The following is a 20,835-nucleotide window of genomic DNA, read 5'->3' as shown; positions in this document are numbered from 1 at the left end:
TTAAAAGTAACATCAGGGGCGTAGACACTCTTTAAACAGGGAAGTTCATCAATTTTATGTCTAGCCTGTGACAAAGATATAGGTGGATCCATCACAACAGAAAGCAAAGAATTAGCATGAGAAATCTTAGCCAACACTTCATTGTTCATAACCAGTTCTATATGATCCATACTAGAGTCATCTTTCAAGTCACAAGGTGCATTATCAGGAGCAATAATTTCAGTTTGTGCACTCATACATATGGAAGAATTAACTTGTCTAGTAGGTGTACTCAACATAGTTGGTATATCATTTACACAAGTTCCTAACACATGGTCATCATCGGAAACAAAAGTCTCCGTTTGTACACTCGTATCAATAGAGGAACGAAAAACAGCACATGGTACACACAAATCTGTAGGTCTATCATAACTAGAGTCAACCAAAAGATTGCTAGTCATATCAATGATAATTTCAGTGGGTGCACTCATATTCCAAGACAGATTAAAGTGATCAATTGGTACACCCAACCCAAAATCTCTCTTAGCATGTAACTCATTTAGGGAACTAGAATTGATAGAAGCATGAATGTCCGCAAAAGAAGCACCCAAAACATTTGGTATTGTAGCATGCAATTCAGTGGGTGTACTTAAATCAATAGAAGAATCCAATTCAGCATTAATAATTTCAGTGGACGCGCACATCGTCAAGGAAGAATTGAAAACATGGATAATTGCGCTCACAACAACATCAATCTCAGTGGTATGATCACATGGTACTTGCAAATCAGTAGTATGAACCTCTAATATAGGCGGTGTGGCCAAATCATCAGCGAACTCAACACATGGTATATTAATATCAACATTGCATTCATCAATCTCATGTGGAGGGATAAAATTAGTACCTTTATTTTTACCTTGTAAATCCGACTTAGAAGATGTTCGCAGCGACGTGTCACAAATCTGTGGCTGGGCGACTCGCACAACAATATTCATGCGTGGAATGTTGGAAAAAATAACCGGTGCTAGTGTGCATGACTTGAAGGAGTTGGAATGGTCCAACGTTTTCTCCTGTATGTGTTTCTCAAAAGCACAAGCTCGAACATATATACCAATAGTAGAACGAGGAATATACTTAAACATAACCTTAATATCAGGGTTCAAGCCGTTGAAAAACATGTTTCTAGTACTTTCCTCAAATTCCTTTATATCACAATGGTACATGTAAAATTTAAATTCCTGATAGTAAACATGCACAGTATTACTACCTTGTTCTAATCGTTCAAGTTTGCGGAGCATTTCACGTTGATGAGAAAGAGGCACAAATCTACATCTCAAAACATATTTTAAATCTAACCAAGTAGTAGGTTTATTATCGACATTTTCTTTATAATTCCAGTCCCACCAAATGGAAGCCAAACCCGTAAAAACTCTAGCAGCAGTTCTTACTTTCTCATGTTCAGTAAAATCATGGCATCCAAAAATATTGTCAACCTCAAACTCCCAATCAAAATAAGCATATGTATTATATCTACCCTCATAAACTGGTAAAGATATAACCTGATCACGATCTCCTGTAAATGGTTGCACATGCATCTCTGTAGTCGTCATGGTACTCGGGTTGATGGCTTGGTCCTCAATTCCTGTCATGGTTAGTACCCAAAAAGCACAAGTGTATATGCCTAGAAGCTACGCAAATATGGTGGTATCACGCGCAACTCGTCAAGCAAAATACAAAGCTCTTACAAGTTCTTACCAAACAGGAGGAAGGAAATATGGCAACCAACAAGGATCAGCGTCTCCAAAGATTGCCAAAGCGATTACCAAGTGTCGACACAGTGCACGTGGAGAAATCTGTGGAGCTCTGGGAATGCAAAGTATAATGATATGGTGGCACAATAATCAAATCAGCGATGCAAATTGAGTAAACGCTCAACGACGGTACTGTGCTGGTCCTAGGCTAGATCATATTAGAGACACGAGCCTAAATCACCAACGAGGTCACGACGCGGCACAAGATGCAAGGGGCAGCGAAACTGGCGCTGAAGGATAGAGCCACCTAAGGTAAGGCACATATTTTTTTCGGGGAATCTACCTTGGCGCTAGACCACAGAGGTCTCTATGGTCGGGCGACCAGAATTTTTTTTTTCCGGGGAATCTAGCTTGGCGCTAGACCACAGAGGTCTCTATGGTCGGGCGACCAGAAATATTTTTTTTGGGGAGAATCTACCTTGGCGCTAGAACACATAGGTCTCTATGGTCGGGCGACTAGAATTTTTTTTTTGCAGCTAGATTGCTATCAGGATTCCGATGGAAAACGCGAAATTGACCAAGAAAACGGATCTAAAACCCGGAAAAACTCAGAAACAAAGATCAAGAAAGACCCTACGATGATGGGAACCAAAGGGGCTCAACAAAGAGTGGATGGCATATGTGGCGGAAGTATATGGTGGCGGTGATATGGCGAGGACTGCAAGCGGAGATGGTGCGGCGGCGACGCGACTACTATGACCAGAACTCGAAACTCTAATGACTCTAGACGCTAAGACCAGCACGCGACACAACGATTGCAGACGAAGACTCAAAAAGAAAAAACTGAAAAGATCATGCAAATGCTTGAAAGGGGCTATGGGACGGATGATCTAAACCTAATATATTTTTGTGGGCCTTTTTCTGGGTTATAGGTAAAAACAAATCTACACTAGGAAAACTGTAAAATCTCACCGAGCAACCTGAGCTCTGATACCACTTGATGGGGCAAAGGTGGCCGATCTTTCGATGAGACGAGGATAATTCGATTATTTGGTGGAGTTCGTGCTTGACGATCCGACTACACGTGCAAAGCTCGTGCGCCAATGCAATCGCTAGGATAATCTCCGGGAGTTACTGATCTTGCGGGAGCACGATCAGCCTGACCAGCAAGGGTCTTAATTCCTACCTGAAATCGAGAACAAGTAAGAACTAAAGATGCAATCAGAATATTGCGGATAAAGATGAAAGCTTGATTGATAATGGTGGGATTCCGAATAGTCGGTCTTGTTCTGGGCGTTGGCCTCAAAAGAAGTACACGTAGTTGCAACAATTGGCTAACTTTTAATCTAATCAAAATGCAAGTTCTAATGACGGCTACAGAGGGATATATATGGGAGAAGTGAAGGGATTTTCGTCCAACCAGCTAGGGTAGGCCAAAAACACCCCTAAATGGGGCTTCCTCCACTTATATGGCCTCTTAAAATCCCCTAAAATACCTAATCCGAAAAAACATGGGCCTAACCCATTAAATAAGGTGACGCAGCACCAAATATAACTCTTTGGACGAATTTTTTGATGGAGTAACTTGTATAATTCATCCAAGCATCGTTGCTTCACTATGGTGGCTTCAATGTTCTGAAATCCTCGCTTGCAACGCCATCCTGAATCCTTGCAGGTCTGCTGCCATCTCCATGCACGTTCCCAATCCAATGCTTGGCGTCCATGCTAGATTCATTCCTAAATAATATAAATACATTTGATTTAGGCAGCATCATATTCTCATATATATCAGGAAGGATTCCTAGTAACGAATGTACCTGAGATGTGGTTGTAGGAGTATTGATTGTATCTATCATAGAGATGTCCTCATCATCCTCCCCTACTTGAATTGAAGTCGTCCTCGACGTAGTCTCATCTTTTTCACCAAGATATGACTTCAAATCATAGGTAATCATGTCCTCATCATTTAGTGCAGTTCTCATGGCGTAAATTTGGCTTCCACTTTTGAGAAACCAAAATAATTAGTGCATATACAGTGGCATGGGCGGACGCAGCGGGGAGGGGGGGAGGGGGCGTGGCCCAGCTAGAAATTTTGTCAGTCCAGATTACCCCTATGGGAAAAAGCCCTGATTAGCCCGGACAGGAGCCCATCCTGGAGCCTGGAGGAGACGTGGAGATAGGGTCGAGGTCACGCGGCTCCAGTCGCGCATCGCACCCCGCGATACCCCACGCCCCGACCGCCGCCCTGGCCCGCGCGCCTTCGACTCTGCGTCTCCGCCCAGTCCGACTGTCCGCCCGGCGCTCGCCCGCTCTCCGCAGCTTTCATGGCGCCACCTAGCCCCGCCGCCCTGGCCGCCCCAGTGCCGCACTGACCGCCGGCCACCGCACTGAACGTCGAGCGCTGCCCCTGATCTTCTCACCGAGGCCACGACCAGAAGTGAGCCCCTAATCTGCATTTCTGCAGCTATTTTCAAATGAACTGCTCTGTACATTTTTGCTTATTTGTACGGTGGCTTTTAATCCCGTGAATTCATTTGCTTTTTATGAGTTATGATGCACAAAAGGTAATGAGACTTGTCCAGTTCTACCCAATGACATGTCAAGCATGGATTTGTTAAGACTTAAACTCCAACTTAAGATCTTTATTGCTGACATGAGAAAAGATGATAGGTTAAAATGTGTGAATCATCTTCGTGAGCTCTCTATTAAGCTTGTTGAAACAAAACAAAAACATGTTGTTTATGATTTAGTTTGCATGCTTCTCAAATTGATATTGCTACTACGGTGGCGACGGTGAATGTTGAAGGAGTATTTTTTGCAATGAGTCTAGTGAAAAACAAGTTGAGATTCTTTTAGGTGTGCCCCTGTAATTCTTCCCTGAGTTCACCAGGGTGGGGTGCTGCCAGCCTTCGCGTAGAGTTGGCACATCAGATTTAGCTTAGTTATAGGAGAGAGAAGTGAGAAAGAGAAGATAATCTTCTGTTAGATATGTGATAATCTTTTATAAAATTTAAGAGAATATTATTTTTCTATTGTACCATATTTCTTCCCTTAATTTTCTACTTATAAAATTAGTTAATTCTTATTAATTGAGAAGGATGATTAAACTCATGTCTGTCGCCTTTTTTGATGATGTGTAGTTCTAAAGGATGGCGTGCCTTCTCCTATTGTAGATGCTCTTATACACCGAGTAACCAAACCGTAATCCTGAATTAATCGAATGGCCGCCCTTAATTGCACCTATGAAGTGTTGAATTCGCTAAAAAAGACCATGTAGTGTTGAAATTGGGCGGGTTGCTTGCTCGGAATCTCGGATCCAAAACTTTGCAGGCATTTGTCTAAGGTGTATGTCATCTAATTCCGGTGAACCTGGGAACAGACGGTCGCTTAAGGCTAAAAAAATTCGTCGTCTGGAGGGCGTGGAACGCTCCACAATAGAGACTCAGTTTCAGTGCAATCGTTACTTCATATGGAACAGTTAGAACATCGCATGCCACCACACATTTTCTCACCAAAAGAACTATAAACATGATTACAATGTTAAAATTAACATAAATGCTCCACGTTCATAATACAATTTAAAAGGCCTATCAAGGAAAAATATAATGCAAACAAAAGGAACCTCCGATAAGCTCGGAATATAATGACAAGTTGCTGGGCAGTCCTCATTCACAAGGAAATTACAGGTGCATGGAGGATTGATCTGAAGACGGCGAGTAAGATAATCACTAAGGTACAATACCTCTACTCCATACACCACTCTGAACATGGTACAACCAAACTGTGCAAGATGAGATAGATTGTTCAAGAAGAACCATCGACTTGGACAACATTGCCAAAGATTTTTCACATTATGGTGCAACGGCTCCTTTCATCAGCTGCTGGTGCCCCATTTTGCTGATATCTGGTTCCATCTGATGGGTTGTATGTAAACTGGTTCGTGTCCAGACCATACTGCACCAGGCAGAATATTCAAAATTTGTTTTGTAATGAAATAAATAATAAGAAAAATATGACAATGATCAATGACTTAGAAAACTGGTCTATCATGTATGTACCTTCTCTCGCATCCTTTGGCTCCATGCATCGTTTCTGCTCGCGCGTTGATCAAGCGTTGGGACAGGAACACCATTAGCCGGAGGATTCTGGGAATGGACAAGAGGCTGACGGATGCTACTGTTTCGGGCATTTCCAATGATTTCATCATCACTGTCATACTCAGCAGGTTTGTTCATTGCCCTGACAATCAAAGCTAACAAGAAAAGCAATACCTGCATATTGGTCAACGTTAGTCTACCTGTGCTAGCTAAAAGAGATATACACACTGCAACTGACTGTCTACAACTAAATCATCAGCAATTTCTATACTCCCTCACCGCCTTGGCCAGTACTATAGGGTTTCTCAAAACAGCTAGAACTTATTCACAGTGGAATGAATATGTATTAGATAAATAAAATAATGTAGCTTAAGCTGGTAACAAATACATATTCAGGACAGGATTAATAAACTACTCGGTGTGTAAGAAGACGTAATGCTATTTTTTTGAAAAGAAAATGCACATACAGAATATGCTTGAATTTGCTCCTACCTCGAAAACAACAACACCAAGAGCAACCCATCTTGCAATCTCCCAGTTATCTTTGAGAAAGTCATACATTTCATCAAAGTTCTGTGTCTTATCCACTGGAATTACCTGAAAAGCAAGTTACGCAGGTGTATGATGACTTAATAAGAGGATGAGGCTATAACTTAGTTTCCAAATCAGAACTAAACAGAAGCCTCACTCACATCTTTCCAGCTATGGTCGAAGAATATGAATGCAGCAGCTCCAGCCTCAACAAGGATCAGCAATAGGACCAAGAAAGAATACTTATAAACGTCAAGGGAATCAAATTTATGGAACATGATCATTAAAGATGAGCAAATAAGTATCTTCCATGAAAAACTACCTTAGGATCCCCAAGACAACTAAATATTGCTCATTATCTACCTTTTTCATCTTATGATCAATAGAAATGCAAGTGACATATTGACAGTCTACAAGGTAGCGGTTTGACTGCAATTCTTTCAGAACATTTTACAGATCAACAAAAAAATATGCTATGTCCCCTAAAAAATTATATGCTATGAGATTAGATTTTAGGATCAATCTGGTAAATACCAATTACGAGTACATTATATAGTATGCACTTGCATTTTGGGATGACTCATGTTCGTATAATAGGGAGATAGTATATTGCATGCCTTCTAAATGTCATCACAGCAGATTCAATATCACATCCTTTTGAGTATGTTACGTGTTTAACAATGCATGCCAAATTGACACCACCAGTATAGCAGATGTTTCCATCTCTTAGTGATCGTCTATAAAAAAAAGGAGAACAGTGATAATCATGCCAAATTGACACCACTGATTTAGCAGATGTTTTTTCTCTTGTGCATTTAGTGGCCGTCTTTAAAACAAAAGGAGAAGAGTGATAATTGCAATACAGAGTATGAGGATACGAAACACAAGCAACAAGTATTCCTTGTCCCTGTTCCGATGCAGCCAAACAGAGAGACGAGGAAGACAACAGCACCAACACCAATGAACAAATAGATGAACCTGCCAGGAAAGCACAAATTCTTTATTGACTTACATACTAAACTGGAAAATTGTTAGTACTGCAACTTGGAACCGTCCTAACAGAACCTATGACCGATTCAAACTAAAGACACTAATCCCCTCCATTAACTCATCGCTCTAGGGTTCGAGATCACGAATTTGGTGGTCATCAAAATTTCCTATGGTCAGATGAAGAGTACTTGTGAATCTAATTCTAGATGTTAAACAAATCTTCCAATTTCCCTCAATGTCAAACTAAAAACACTGGAAAATTGTTAGTACTGCAACTTGGAACCGTCCTAACAAAAAACCTATTACCGGAGTCAAACTAAAAACACTGTTCCCCTAACCCACCACTAATTCATCGCTCTAGGGTTCGAGATCACGAATTTCGTGATCATCAAATTTATCTATGGTCAGATGAAGAGTTTCTTCTAAATCTAATTCTAGACATATTCATCTACTGTTAAACAAATCTTCCAATTTCCCTCAATGTTCAATCGTCATCTAGTCCACAGAAACATGAACAAATAACAGGAATAAACAAAGGGAGGGGATAAATCGGCTCACCATGCTCTGGGCAGCTTGTCGAAGATACTACCGCCATCGCCGAGGGCAACGGCCGTGAGCATCGGACGGCCGAAGAGAAGCAACTCCGCCGGCGGGGCGGGAGAGGGCGGTGCGCCGCCGCCGCCGCCCCCGGAGATCTTCATCCACTCCACCAGCAGGTAGACCCCGTAGCCGACCATGGCGAGGCCCGCGACGGTGAGAACGAAGTTGAGCAGCCTGAGCAGGCACTCGAAGAACCCCCGGCACGCCGCCATCTCGGACCAATCTGATCAAACCCGCAGACGCAAAGAAACGCCTCAGATTTCAGGATTACACAACGAAAAGAATCAACAGATCGAATTGGACCGAATTGTGCGCGGCGATCGGAAGCGGAGGAGAAGATGGGGAGAGGGAGAGGGAGAGGGAGACCGACCTGTGGATTGATTTGATTAATGGACCCCGGCTGGCTGGCTGTTGTTTTGGAGGAGAGAAGAGAAGTTTGTGAGATGGGTGGAAGGAGGAAGAGGACGAGGGGACGAGAGGCGAGTTGCTTAGGTGGCCGAGCGGTCGGACGGGGCGCCGTTGTCGGCTGCGATGGACGGCTGCGATTGCTTGGGTGGTCCTTCCTTGTTAATCTAACTGCGTAATCTTACTCGGCACACGTATATGCGCTGGAATTCTGGGAAGATGCGCTGGACAGGGTAGCTGTCGGGTTGTGCTCGCCGTTTATTATTGTACTGCATTATCCGGCCGGGTTAGATCACGACGACGACTCGAAAGGTTCTTCTGGGCTCAGGTTTCTTCCAGGCCCAAGGGCCGCCTAGAAAAGCATATAACGAGTTTCAATAATTGAATACAGGCAGATGATTAAATTTCCCAAAAAAATGAATAATTTAATCACCCTAGTAAAATTTTATTGAGTAGATGAATAGTGTGAAAATCACTGTTCAAAAAATCGCCGATATACCGATTTACCAGCCGATTTATCGTGAATCGGGTGGTAACCGATAAGATTTCATCATATCGGCTAATTTATCGCTGCACCGATATTTCGCACGATTTTCACTCTAGTGACAGATATTTCGGCTGATTGTCCGTGAAATTTCACTGAAATTTTGTATGGCAGTCGTTATTTTCTTCCTATGGTCTTGTACAACTGTGCATTAGCTTAAAATTTTCATTTTGATTGATTCAAATGCAAATAATCAAGGTAATACTTCTGCTTAATGCTCCAATATTATTTTTACATAGCATATTATACAAAATTGAGTGCTGCAAATTAGAATATACAAAAAATTAAGCTGATAAATGGGCAACCGATAAAATCGATTAATCGGACGATAAGCGATCAATCTTCATTTTGAGGCTGGCCGATAAGTTAAGATTAACGATTTCTTGAACATTGGTGAAAATCTTACAAAGTTCTTTTACTTGGCAAATTGAGGATTTCTCTTAGAGTTTGGCCAATCAGGAGAGGCAAGATTTTAGGTTCGATTTGTTTTTGACACGAAATTTTACTTACTTTGAAATACATGCTTGTTTCGATTAGACTTTCTTGCGAGACATCCTAACATGTCTGTATTTTTATAAATCTAAGACGATCTACGCGAAGGAGACAACTTGAGGCGATGCTAAAGAAGACATGATAAACTCCGGGTGCAATAGGGCGCCTAGGATGCTGTTGGCCGCGCTGGTGGGGTCGCTCGCTCACTCACAGGCGACGGAGGACCTCGGTCCCTCAGTGGATGGCGGTGGGCCAACACTGCTTACGAGGTCAACACGGACCGCACAGGCCAAGTTGGAGGCGCATTGATGGCCATCGTCGAGGCCAAGCTTTGCAGATTTCATCGACGTCACTAGGCACGACCTCCTGCAGCGAAACATGGGAAGGGGATTGTGCGGTCATGCATCACCAGCGAGGGCCTCAGTGCGGTGACACAGCATACCACTGCATGTTGTAGTATACAAGTCGTTGATATGATCTTTGTGAAGGGACTTCTTCACAATTTTCATATCCCTCAGAGTGGTACAACAGAAACATTGCAGGTCATAACACTCAATATATTATTACAAACATTGTCTTAACAAGTTGGTATTCTCACAGGTCCTATGAGAACACCCTAAGATACTACTTAAGTACGATTACAACTCATAACCATATATAAAAGAGAGCTCAACAACTTATTTAGGTAAGTTCTACGTTGCTCGGCTCTATGATGCTAGGGTATATTACTACTCCTCCACCTTCGTGTCTTCGAGTCCGTAGACTATTCCATAGTCTACTCCTTCAACTCCGCCGGTAAGATCAGGTTCCTCGTAGACCAGCTCGTAGCTTCCTTATGGTGCTCCATCGTTGATGGCCTCCACTTCCGGATCACAGTCTAGCAAGGGTGTCGAAAGAAAGTGAGTACAGAGGTACTCAGCAAGTTCTAAAAGAGTAAAAGGTGTTTGATGCACTAGCTACGACCATTGATCAGGAAATCGCAGGTCAATGCATGTTTTGAAATCATTTCTTCAAAAGGTTGCTTTTATTATGAAAACTATGCCCGTAAGTCTTCACAGGTTGACTAGAACTTCGTGGAGTTCCTTTCCTGCCGCGTTCGCAGTTCCCTTCCCGGAACAAGGAGTGACAGCCACAATTCGATACACTCTGCAGAGGTGCGTTACTTTTCCCACAAGAGATCCCACCCTTTTTGCCATCCGCAGGGACTTGCCCCCGTTCACACTTCCTTTGGTGTGAGGCCAGGTATAAAGATCCAAGCCCACACCGCCTTCTCCGCGACCCTGCAAACCCACCCTTTTGTCCACCCGTACACCCCCAGTAGACTTCTCCCGATAATACGGCTTTACTCACGGTGTACTTTGGACAATCCATCATAGACCGTAGAGCTCAACATCACAAATGGATGGGGATTTAAAAGGCTATCCCAACCTACGGCAGTGCCTCCAACACCCCGCAGCTCTACCAGTCCGTTGGCGTGCAGGAGGGAAAAGATACGGCTGGTTTCCCTAGAGCCATTATAGATCTCATGGTTAACGCGGTTTGTACGGCGCTAGAATCACTGGACGGCATTGGTAATTAATCCTAGGTTAATATAACCCATCCAATGGAACCTCCACCATATCAACACATACCATGGTTCCATTGCCAGCCACATAGTCATATTCATAGTTGGAAAGTAACATTTTATTTGCGATGCAGGAATGATAAGTATATAGCTTTGCATTAAAGTAATGGAAAATACTCAAGTTGACATGAGCAAGGGTGAACTTGCCTGTGGACTGCGAGATAGTGCAGTTCAATGTAGTTGATGGAACCTGGACCTCGGGTTCTGTAAGAAGCATCATTGTCCGGTAAGGACAATGTTATAAAATCCAAATAATGCAATCATGAATGTATTATTTTATGTGGAATCCCTTTACCCCAATGAGTTATTACAATTTAGGGTTGAGTTAAGATTTATGCCTTTGGCAGTAATTTGCAATTGCTTTAATGTGTAAACCACTTTGATTCTCATAAAGTAAAATGATTCAAAGTAAAACTACTTTACCTTGGTGATTCATTATTCATTCCAAAAATGAGTTGAAATAATAGAGTTGCCTTTATATTTTTGGAATAAAAATGAATAGAATATTTTCCTTTGGAAAATACCTTTCTCAAATAGAAATGACTTGGAATAATAGAATTTCATTTTGAAATGTTTGAAAATAAGTATTTGAACTTATTTGAGATTTTTCCTTGATTTTTAAATACAAGGAAATAATAGTTTGAAATTCCAAGTTATTATTTTAAATTCATCAAATTCACAAATTTGAATTTGTTTCTTAAATTCTATTTTATTTTTTTTCTTGTTAAGAATATTTTTTCATTCACAAATCCAATTTTTAATGGATTTTAGAGTTGTATTTTATTTTCTAAAAATTGGTGAAATTCTGGTCTTTTTCTTAATTGTGAAATGACCAGAATACCCCCTGGCCCCTATTGGGCCAGCCCACTAACTAAGGCCCATGGGACAGCCCACTAAGGAGTGTCCCATAACGGGTCGGTGGCGCCGAAATGGCCCACCTCACTCACTCACTCGTCTCTCTCACTCGTTCGCCCTAACCCTAACCTCTGGCGACACGCGAGGCGATGGCGTCGCCGCCATGGCCGCCGCCGTGCTCCGGCCATCTCCTTGCTTCCCTGACCTTCGCCACCTACCTAATCTGGACCGCCGCGAGACGATCTATCGATCTGTCCGCGTGGTTTCTCCGATTACTTCCTCTCCTGGCGAATCGCCTCCTCTCTGGATCTACTGGAGAATCGCCACGGGCGATTGGGTGATCTCCGACGAGCTCTCGTCCTCACCGTCGACGTGTGCGCCCCTGAGACCGACCTGGCGCGGGTGCTGCTCGCAGTACCTGTGCCGTCGTCTCCGTGTCGTGCTGCTGTGGTGGTGTTCGTGTTCGTCGGCGTAACGCCGGCGACTTCCCTGGGTTTTGCAGCTGCTATGGCCGCGCGAGCACTGCCTCGCCATGCCATAGCCTCTGCCACCAGGCGCGTGTAAGTTGTTCTGCTCCTTCTCCTTCTTCTCTCCATGCCTGTGCGCCTCCTGATACGTCTCCGACGTATCGATAATTTATTATGTTCCATGCAACATTATTGATGATATCTACATGTTTTATGCATACTTTATGTCATATTTATGCATTTTACGGCACTAACCTATTAACGAGATGCCGAAGAGCCGATTCTTGTTTCTCTTGTTTTTGGTTTCAGAAATCATAGTAAGGAAATATTCTCGGAATTGGACGAAATCAACGCCCAGGGGCCTATTTTTGCACGAAGCTTCCAGAAGTCCGAGGGAGAGACGAAGTGGGGCCACGAGGTGGTGACACACCAGGGCGGCGCGGCCTGGCCCTTGGCCGCGCGGCCCTGCTGTGTGGGGCCCCCGTGACGCCCCCTGACCTATCTCCTCCGCCTACTTATAGCCTTCGTCGCGAAACCCCCAGTACCGAGAGCCACGATACGGAAAACCTTCCAGAGACGCTGCCGCCGCCAATCCCATCTCGGGGGATTCAGGAGATCGCCTCCGGCACCCTGCCGGAGAGGGGAATCATCTCCCGGAGGACTCTTCACCGCCATGGTCGCCTCCGGAGTGATGAGTGAGTAGTTCACCCCTGGACTATGGGTCCATAGCAGTAGCTAGATGGTTGTCTTCTCCTAATTGCGCTTCATTGTCGGGTCTTGTGAGCTGCCTAACATGATCAAGATCATCTATCTGTAATGCTATATGCTGTGTTTGTTGGGATCCGATGGATAGAGAATACTATGCTATGTTGATTATCAATCTATTATCTATGTGTTGTTTATGATCTTGCATGCTCTCCGTTATTAGTAGAGGCTCTGGCCAAGTTTTTACTCTTAACTCCAAGAGGGAGTATTTATGCTCGATAGTGGGTTCATGCCTCCATTAAATCTGGGACAGTGACAGAAAGTTCTAAGGTTGTGGATGTGCTGTTACCACTAGGGATAAGACATTGATGCTATGTCCGAGGATGTAGTTATTGATTACATTACGCACCATACTTAATGCAATTATCTGTTGTTTTCAACTTAATACTGGAAGGGGTTCGGATAATAACCTGAAGGTGGACTTTTTAGGCATAGATGCATGCTGGATAGCGGTCTATGTACTTTGTCGTAATGCCCAATTAAATCTCACAATATTCATCATATCATGTATGTGCATTGTCATGCCCTCTCTATTTGTCAATTGCCCAACTGTAATTTGTTCACCCAACATGCTATTTATCTTATGGGAGAGACACCTCTAGTGAACTGTGGACCCCGGTCCATTCTTTTACATCGAATACAATCTCTATCGCAATACTCGTTCTACTGTTTTCTGCAAACAATCATCATCCACACTATACATCTAATCCTTTGTTACAGCAAGCCGGTGAGATTGACAACCTCACTGTTTCGTTGGGGCAAAGTACTTTGGTTGTGTTGTGCAGGTTCCACGTTGGCGCCGGAATCCCTGGTGTTGCGCCGCACTACATCTCGCCGCCATCAACCTTCAACGTGCTTCTTGACTCCTACTGGTTCGATAAACCTTGGTTTCTAACTGAAGGAAACTTACTGCTGTACGCATCACACCTTCCACTTGGGGTTCCCAACGGTCGCGTGCTGTACGCGTGTCAAGCTAAATTTCTGGCGCCGTTGCCGGGTAGATCAAGACACGCTGCAAGGGGAGTCTCCACATTCCAATCTCTTTACTTTGTTTTTGTCTTGCTTTATTTTATTTACTACTCTGTTTGCTGCACTAAATCAAAATACAAAAAAATTAGTTGCTAGTTTTACTTTATTTGCTATCTTGTTTGCTATATCAAAAACACAAAAAATTAGTTACTTGCATTTACTTTACTTGATTCATCATGTTTCCTTTTAATTTTACCACGAAAGACATACCGGTAGGACGTGGGTCTATAGTTGGGAGAAATAATATAGAGGAATTTTTCAACCATGTCAGTACCGTTGACGATTTTGAGGATAGACACTTGGTAGACCTTGCATTTACTTTATCTAGTTTGCTATATCAAAAACACAAAAAAATTAGTTACTTGCATTTACTTTATCTAGTTTGCTTTATTTACTATTGCTAAAATGGGTACTCCTGAAAATACTAAGTTGTGTGACTTCACAACCACAAATAATAATGATTTCTTATGCATACCTATTGCTCCACCTACTACTACAGCAGAATTCTTTGAAATTAAACCTGCTTTACTGAATCTTGTTATGCGAGAGCAATTTTCTGGTGTTAGTTCTGATGATGCTGCTGCCCATCTCAATAACTTTGTTGAATTATGTGAAATGCAAAAGTATAAGGATGTAGATGGTGACATTATAAAATTAAAATTGTTTCCTTTCTCATTAAGAGGAAGAGCTAAAGATTGGTTGCTATCTCTGCCTAAGAATAGTATTGATTCATGGACTAAATGCAAGGATGCTTTTATTGGTAGATATTACCCCCCTGCTAAAATTATATCTTTGAGGAGTAGCATAATGAATTTTAAACAATTGGATAATGAGCATGTTGCACAAGCTTGGAAAAGAATGAAATCTTTGGTTAAAAATTGCCCAACCCATGGACTGACTACTTGGATGATCATCCAAACCTTTTATGCAGGACTGAATTTTTCTTCGCGGAACCTATTGGATTCAGCTGCTGGAGGTACCTTTATGTCCATCACTCTTGGCGAAGCAACAAAGCTTCTTGATAATATGATGATTAATTACTCTGAATGGCACACGGAAAGAGCTCCACAAGGTAAGAAGGTAAATTCTGTTGAAGAAACCTCTTCCTTGAGTGATAAGATTGATGCTATTATGTCTATGCTTGTGAATGATAGGACTAATGTTGATCCTAATAATGTTCCGTTAGCTTCATTGGCTGCCCAAGAAGAACATGTTGATGTAAACTACATTAAAAATAATAATTTCAACAACAATGCTTACCGGAACAATTCTAGTAACAACTATAGGCCATATCCTTATAATAATGGCAACGGCTATGGTAATTCTTATGGGAATTCTTACAACAATAATAGGAACACACCCCCTGGACTTGAAGCTATGCTTAAAGAATTTATTAGTACACAAACTGCTTTTAACAAATCTGTTGAAGAAAAGCTTGGGAAAATTGATATACTTGCTTCTAAAGTCGATAGTCTTGCTGCTGATGTTGATCTTTTGAAATCGAAAGTTATGCCTAATGAAAATCATAATAATAAGATTGTTACTACAGGAAATGCCATCCAAGTTAGAATTAATGAGAATATAAGATTGATGGCCGAATTGCGTGCTAGGTGGGAGAAAGAAGAAAATGAAAAAGAAGATAATATAGCTAAAGTTTGGACTATTACCACCACTAGCAATGCTAATGCTCCACATGTTGCTGCACCTCCTACTATTAATGGTAAAATAATTGGTGCTGGCAATGTTTCCACTTCTAATGCAAAGCATGAAAAACTGCCTGAAACTGCTAAAACTGCTGAAACTGCCTGTGATAAAACTGCTGAAATTTTTTCCAACATTGGGGACAATGATCCCATTGCTTTAGATTATAATGGTTTGGATTTTGATGATTTCCACATCTCTGAAGTCATAAAGTTCTTACAAAAACTTGCTAAGAGTCCTAATGCTAGTGCTATAAATTTGGCTTTCACGAAACATATTACAAATGCTCTCATAAAAGCTAGACAAGAGAAATTAAATCGCGAAACTTCTATTCGTAGGAAGTTAGAGGATGGTTGGGAGCCCATCATTAAGATGAAGGTCAATGACTTTGATTGTAATGCTTTATGTGATCTTGGTGCAAGTATTTCCGTTATGCCTAAGAAAATCTATAATATGCTTGACTTGCCACCATTGAAAAATTGTTATTTGGATGTTAATCTTGCTGATAATTCTACAAAGAGACCTTTGGGGAGAGTTGATAATGTTCGCATTACCATTAACAATAACCTTGTCCCCGTTGATTTTGTTGTCTTGGATATTGAATGCAATGCATCTTGTCCCATTATATTGGGAAGACCTTTTCTTCGAACTCTTGGTGCTATCATTGATATGAAGGAAGGTAATATTAAATATCAATTTCCTCTCAAGAAAGGTATGGAACACTTCCCTAGAAAGAGAATGAAGTTACCTTTTGATTCTATCATTAGAACAAATTATGATGTTGATGCTTCATCTCTTGATAATACTTGATATACACTTTCTGCGCCTAGCTGAAAGGCGTTAAAGAAAATCGCTTATGGGAGACAACCCATGTTTTTACTACAGCACTTTTATTTTATATTTGAGTCTTGGAAGTTGTTACTACTGTAGCAACCTCTCCTTACCCTAGTTTTGTGCATTGTTGTGCCAAGTAAAGTCGTTGATAGTAAGGTTCATACTAGATTTGGATTACTGCGCAGAAACAGATTTCTTTGCTGTCACGAATCTGGGTCTAATTCTCTGTAGGTAACTCAGAAAATTATGCCAATTTACTTGAGCGATCCACAGATATGTACGCAATTTTCATTCAATTTGAGAATTTTCATTTGAGCAAGTCTGGTGCCTCAATAAAATTCGTCTTTACGAACTATTCTGTTATGACAGATTCTGCCTTTTATTTCGCATTGCCTGTTTTGCTATGCTTGATGGATTTTTCGATTCCATTGACTTTCAGTAGCTTTGTGCACTGTCCAGAAGTGTTAAGAATGATTGTGTCACCTCTGAACATGTAAATTTTGATTGTGCACTAACCCTCTAATGAGTTGTTTTGAGTTTGGTGTGGACGAAGTTTTCAAGGATCAAGAGAGGGAGATGATACAACATGATCAAGGAGAGTGAAAGCTCTAAGCTTGGGGATGCCCCGGTGGTTCACCCCTGCATATTTCAAGAAGACTCAAGCGTCTAAGCTTGGGGATGCCCAAGGCATCCCCTTCTTCATCGACAACATTATCAGGTTCCTCTAGTGAAACTATATTTTTATTCCATCACATCTTATGTACTTTGCTTGGAGCGTCAGTTTGTTTTTGTTTTTGTTTTGTTTGAATAAAATGGATCCTAGCGTTCATTGTGTGGGAGAGAGACACGCTCCGCTGTTGCATATGGACAAATATGTCCTTAGGCTTTACTCATAATATTCATGGCGAAGGTTGAATCTTCTTCGTTAAATTGTTATATGGTTGGAATCGAGAAATGATACATGTAGTAATTGCTAAAATGTCTTGGATAATTTGATACTTGGCAATTGTTGTGCTCATGTTTAAGCTCTTGCATCATATACTTTGCACCTATTAATGAAGAAATACATAGAGCTTGCTAAAATTTGGTTTGCATAATTGGTCTCTCTAAGGTCTAGATAATTTCTAGTAAAGAGTTTGAACAACAAGGAAGACGGTGTAGAGTCTTATAATGTTTACAATATGTCTTTTATGTGAGTTTTGCTGCACCGGTTCATCCTTGTGTTTGTTTCAAATAAACCTTACTAGCCTAAGCCTTGTATCGAGAGGAAATACTTCTCATGCATCCAAAATACTTGAGCCAACCACTATGCCATTTGTGTCCACCATACCTACCTACTACATGGTATTTCTCCGCCATTCCAAAGTAAATTGCTTGAGTGCTACCTTTAAAATTTCTATCCTCTACCTTTGCAATATATAGCTCATGGGACAAATAGCCTAAAAACTATGGTGGTATTGAATATGTACTTATGCACTTTATCTCTTATTAAGTTGCTTGTTGTGCGATAACCATGTTCCTGGGGACGCCATCAACTACTCTTTGTTGAATATCATGTGAGTTGCTATGCATGTCTGTCTTGTCTGAAGTAAGGGATATTTACCGCTAGAATGGTTAGAGCATGCATAATGTTAGAGAAGAACATTGGGCCGCTAACTAAAGCCATGATCCATGGTGGAAGTTTCAGTTTTGGACAAATATCCTCAATCTCATATGAGAAAATTAATAATTGTTGAATGCTTAAGCATTAAAGAGGAGTCCATTATCTGTTGTCTATGTTGTCCCGGTATGGATGTCTAAGTTGAGAATAATCAATAGCGAGAAATCCAATGCGAGCTTTCTCCTTAGACCTTTGTACAGGCGGCATAGAGGTACCCCTTTGTGACACTTGGTTAAAACATATGCATTGCGATGATAATCCAGGTAATCCAAACTAATTAGGACAAGGTGCGGGCACTATTAGTATACTATGCATGAGGCTTGCAACTTGTAGGATATAATTTACATAACACATATGCTTTATTACTACCGTTGACAAAATTGTTTCTTGTTTTCAAAATCAAAGCTCTAGCACAAATATAGCAATCAATGCTTCCCTCTGCGAAGGGCCTTTCCTTTACTTTTATGTTGAGTCAGTTCACCTATCTCTCTCCACCTCAAGAAGCAAACACTTGTGTGAACTGTGCATTGATTCCTACATACTTGCATATTGCACTTGTTATATTACTTTACATTGACAACTATCCATGAGATATACATGTTATAAGTGTAGGGATTCGTTGCATAGAAAACAAAAAATTTCCTACCGCGAGAACGCAATCCAAGCCAAGATGCAATCTAGAAAACGGGAGCAACGAGGGGATGATCAAGACTAACCCTTGAAGATTTCCAAAGCCTATAAGAGTAGGCTCTTATTGCTGCGGTAGACGATCACTTGCCGCTTGCAAAAGCGCGTAGAAGATCTTGATCACGGTGCCACAATCGGGCAGCACCTCCATACTCGGTCGCACGTTCGGTGTTGATGAAGACGACGTCCTTCTCCCCGTTCCAGTGGGCAGCGGAAGTAGTAGCTCCTCCTTGAATCCGGCAGCACGACGGCGTGGTGGCGGTGGCGGTGGAGATCTCCGGCGGAGCTTCGCTAAGCGTGCGGGAGAAGAGGAGGAGAGAGGGGGCGGCTAGGGTTTGGGAGAGGGGGTGGCCGGCCACCTAGGGGTGCGGCCAAGCTATGGGCTTGTGGTGGTCAGCCCCCTCTCCTATGTCCCTCATTATATAGGTGGAAGCCCCAAGTGTTGGACTACAAGTCTTCGAATAAGACCCGAACCAAAAACCTTCCATGTGTAGGGAAACCTACCCAAGGTGGGAATCCCACTTGGGGTGGGATTCCCCCCTTCCATGAGGGGGGTTGGCCGGCCACCCTTGGGGAGTCCACCTTGGACTCCTCCCCATTAGGGTTGGCTGGCCATGCAAGGTGGAGTCCCTCCGGGACTCTACTTTCCATGGTGGTTTCTTCCGGACTTTTCTAGAACCTTCTAGAACCTGCCATAAATGCACCAGATCATTTCCAAACTTGGAATATGACTTCCTATATATGAATCTTATTCTCCGGACCATTCCGGAACTCCTCGTGATGTCCGGGATCTCATCCGGGACTCCGAACAAATATTCGAACTCCATTCCATATTCAAGTTCTACCATTTCAACATCAAACCTTAAGTGTGTCACCCTACGGTTCGCGAACTATGCGGACATGGTTGAGTACTCACTCCGACCAATAACCAATAGCGGGATCTGGAGATCCATAATGGCTCCCACATATTCAACGATGACTTCAGTGATCGAATGAACCATTCACATACGATACCAATTCCCTTTGTCACGCGATATTTTACTTGTCCGAGGTTTGATCATCGGTATCACTCTATACCTTGTTCAACCTCGTCTCCTGACAAGTACTCTTTACTCGTACCGTGGTATGTGGTCTCTTATGAACTTATTCATATGCTTGCAAGACATTAGACGACATTCCACCGAGAGGGCCCAAAGTATATCTATCCGTCATCGGGATGGACAAATCCCACTGTTGATCCATATGCCTCAACTCATACTTTCCGGATACTTAATCCCACCTTTATAACCACCCATTTACGCAGTGGCGTTTGGTGTAATCAAAGTACCTTTCTGGTATAAGTGATTTACATGATCTCATGGTCATAAGGACTAGGTAACTATGTATCGAAAGCTTATAGCAAATAACTCAATGACGTGATCTTATGCTATGCTTAATTGGGTGTGTCCATCACATCATTCATATAATGATATAACCTTGTTATTAATAACATCCAATGTTCATGATTATGAAACTAATCATCCATTAATCAACAAGCTAGTTAAGAGGCATACTAGGGACTCTTTGTTGTCTACATATCACACATGTACAAATGTTTCGGTTAATACAATTATAGCATGATATATAAACATTTATCATAAACATAAAGATATATAATAACCACTTTTATTATTGCCTCTTGGGCATATCTCCTTCAGTCTCCCACTTGCACTAGAGTCAATAATCTAGTTTACATTTGTAAAGATATAACACCTTGGCCTTCCGGTGTTTTATCATGTTTTGCTCACGGGAGAGGTTTTAGTCAACGGATCTGACACGCTCAGA

At 41.9% G+C, this 20,835-nt stretch overlaps 1 protein-coding gene across 1 annotated transcript; it reads right to left on the bottom strand.

Annotated features, from left to right (window-relative positions):
* Positions 1-5,259: 5,259 nt before the first annotated feature.
* LOC127303981 (tobamovirus multiplication protein 2A) lies at positions 5,260-8,459 on the bottom strand. The gene is made up of 7 exons (XM_051334698.2): positions 8,319-8,459; positions 7,907-8,171; positions 7,237-7,336; positions 6,520-6,600; positions 6,320-6,424; positions 5,789-6,001; positions 5,260-5,684 (listed from the first exon to the last, which is right to left on the bottom strand). The coding sequence occupies exons 2-7, from the start codon at positions 8,158-8,160 to the stop codon at positions 5,577-5,579; spliced, it is 861 nt and encodes a 286-aa protein (XP_051190658.1). The 5' UTR covers positions 8,161-8,171; positions 8,319-8,459; the 3' UTR covers positions 5,260-5,576.
* Between the last annotated feature and the right edge of the window lie 12,376 nt (positions 8,460-20,835).

Source organism: Lolium perenne, chromosome 1, assembly GCF_019359855.2.
Source record: "Lolium perenne isolate Kyuss_39 chromosome 1, Kyuss_2.0, whole genome shotgun sequence".
In the NCBI taxonomy this organism is placed as follows: Eukaryota; Viridiplantae; Streptophyta; class Magnoliopsida; order Poales; family Poaceae; genus Lolium; species Lolium perenne.
The sequence above is the reverse complement of the archived record's forward strand: the minus strand, read 5'-3'. Positions and strand labels throughout refer to the sequence as shown.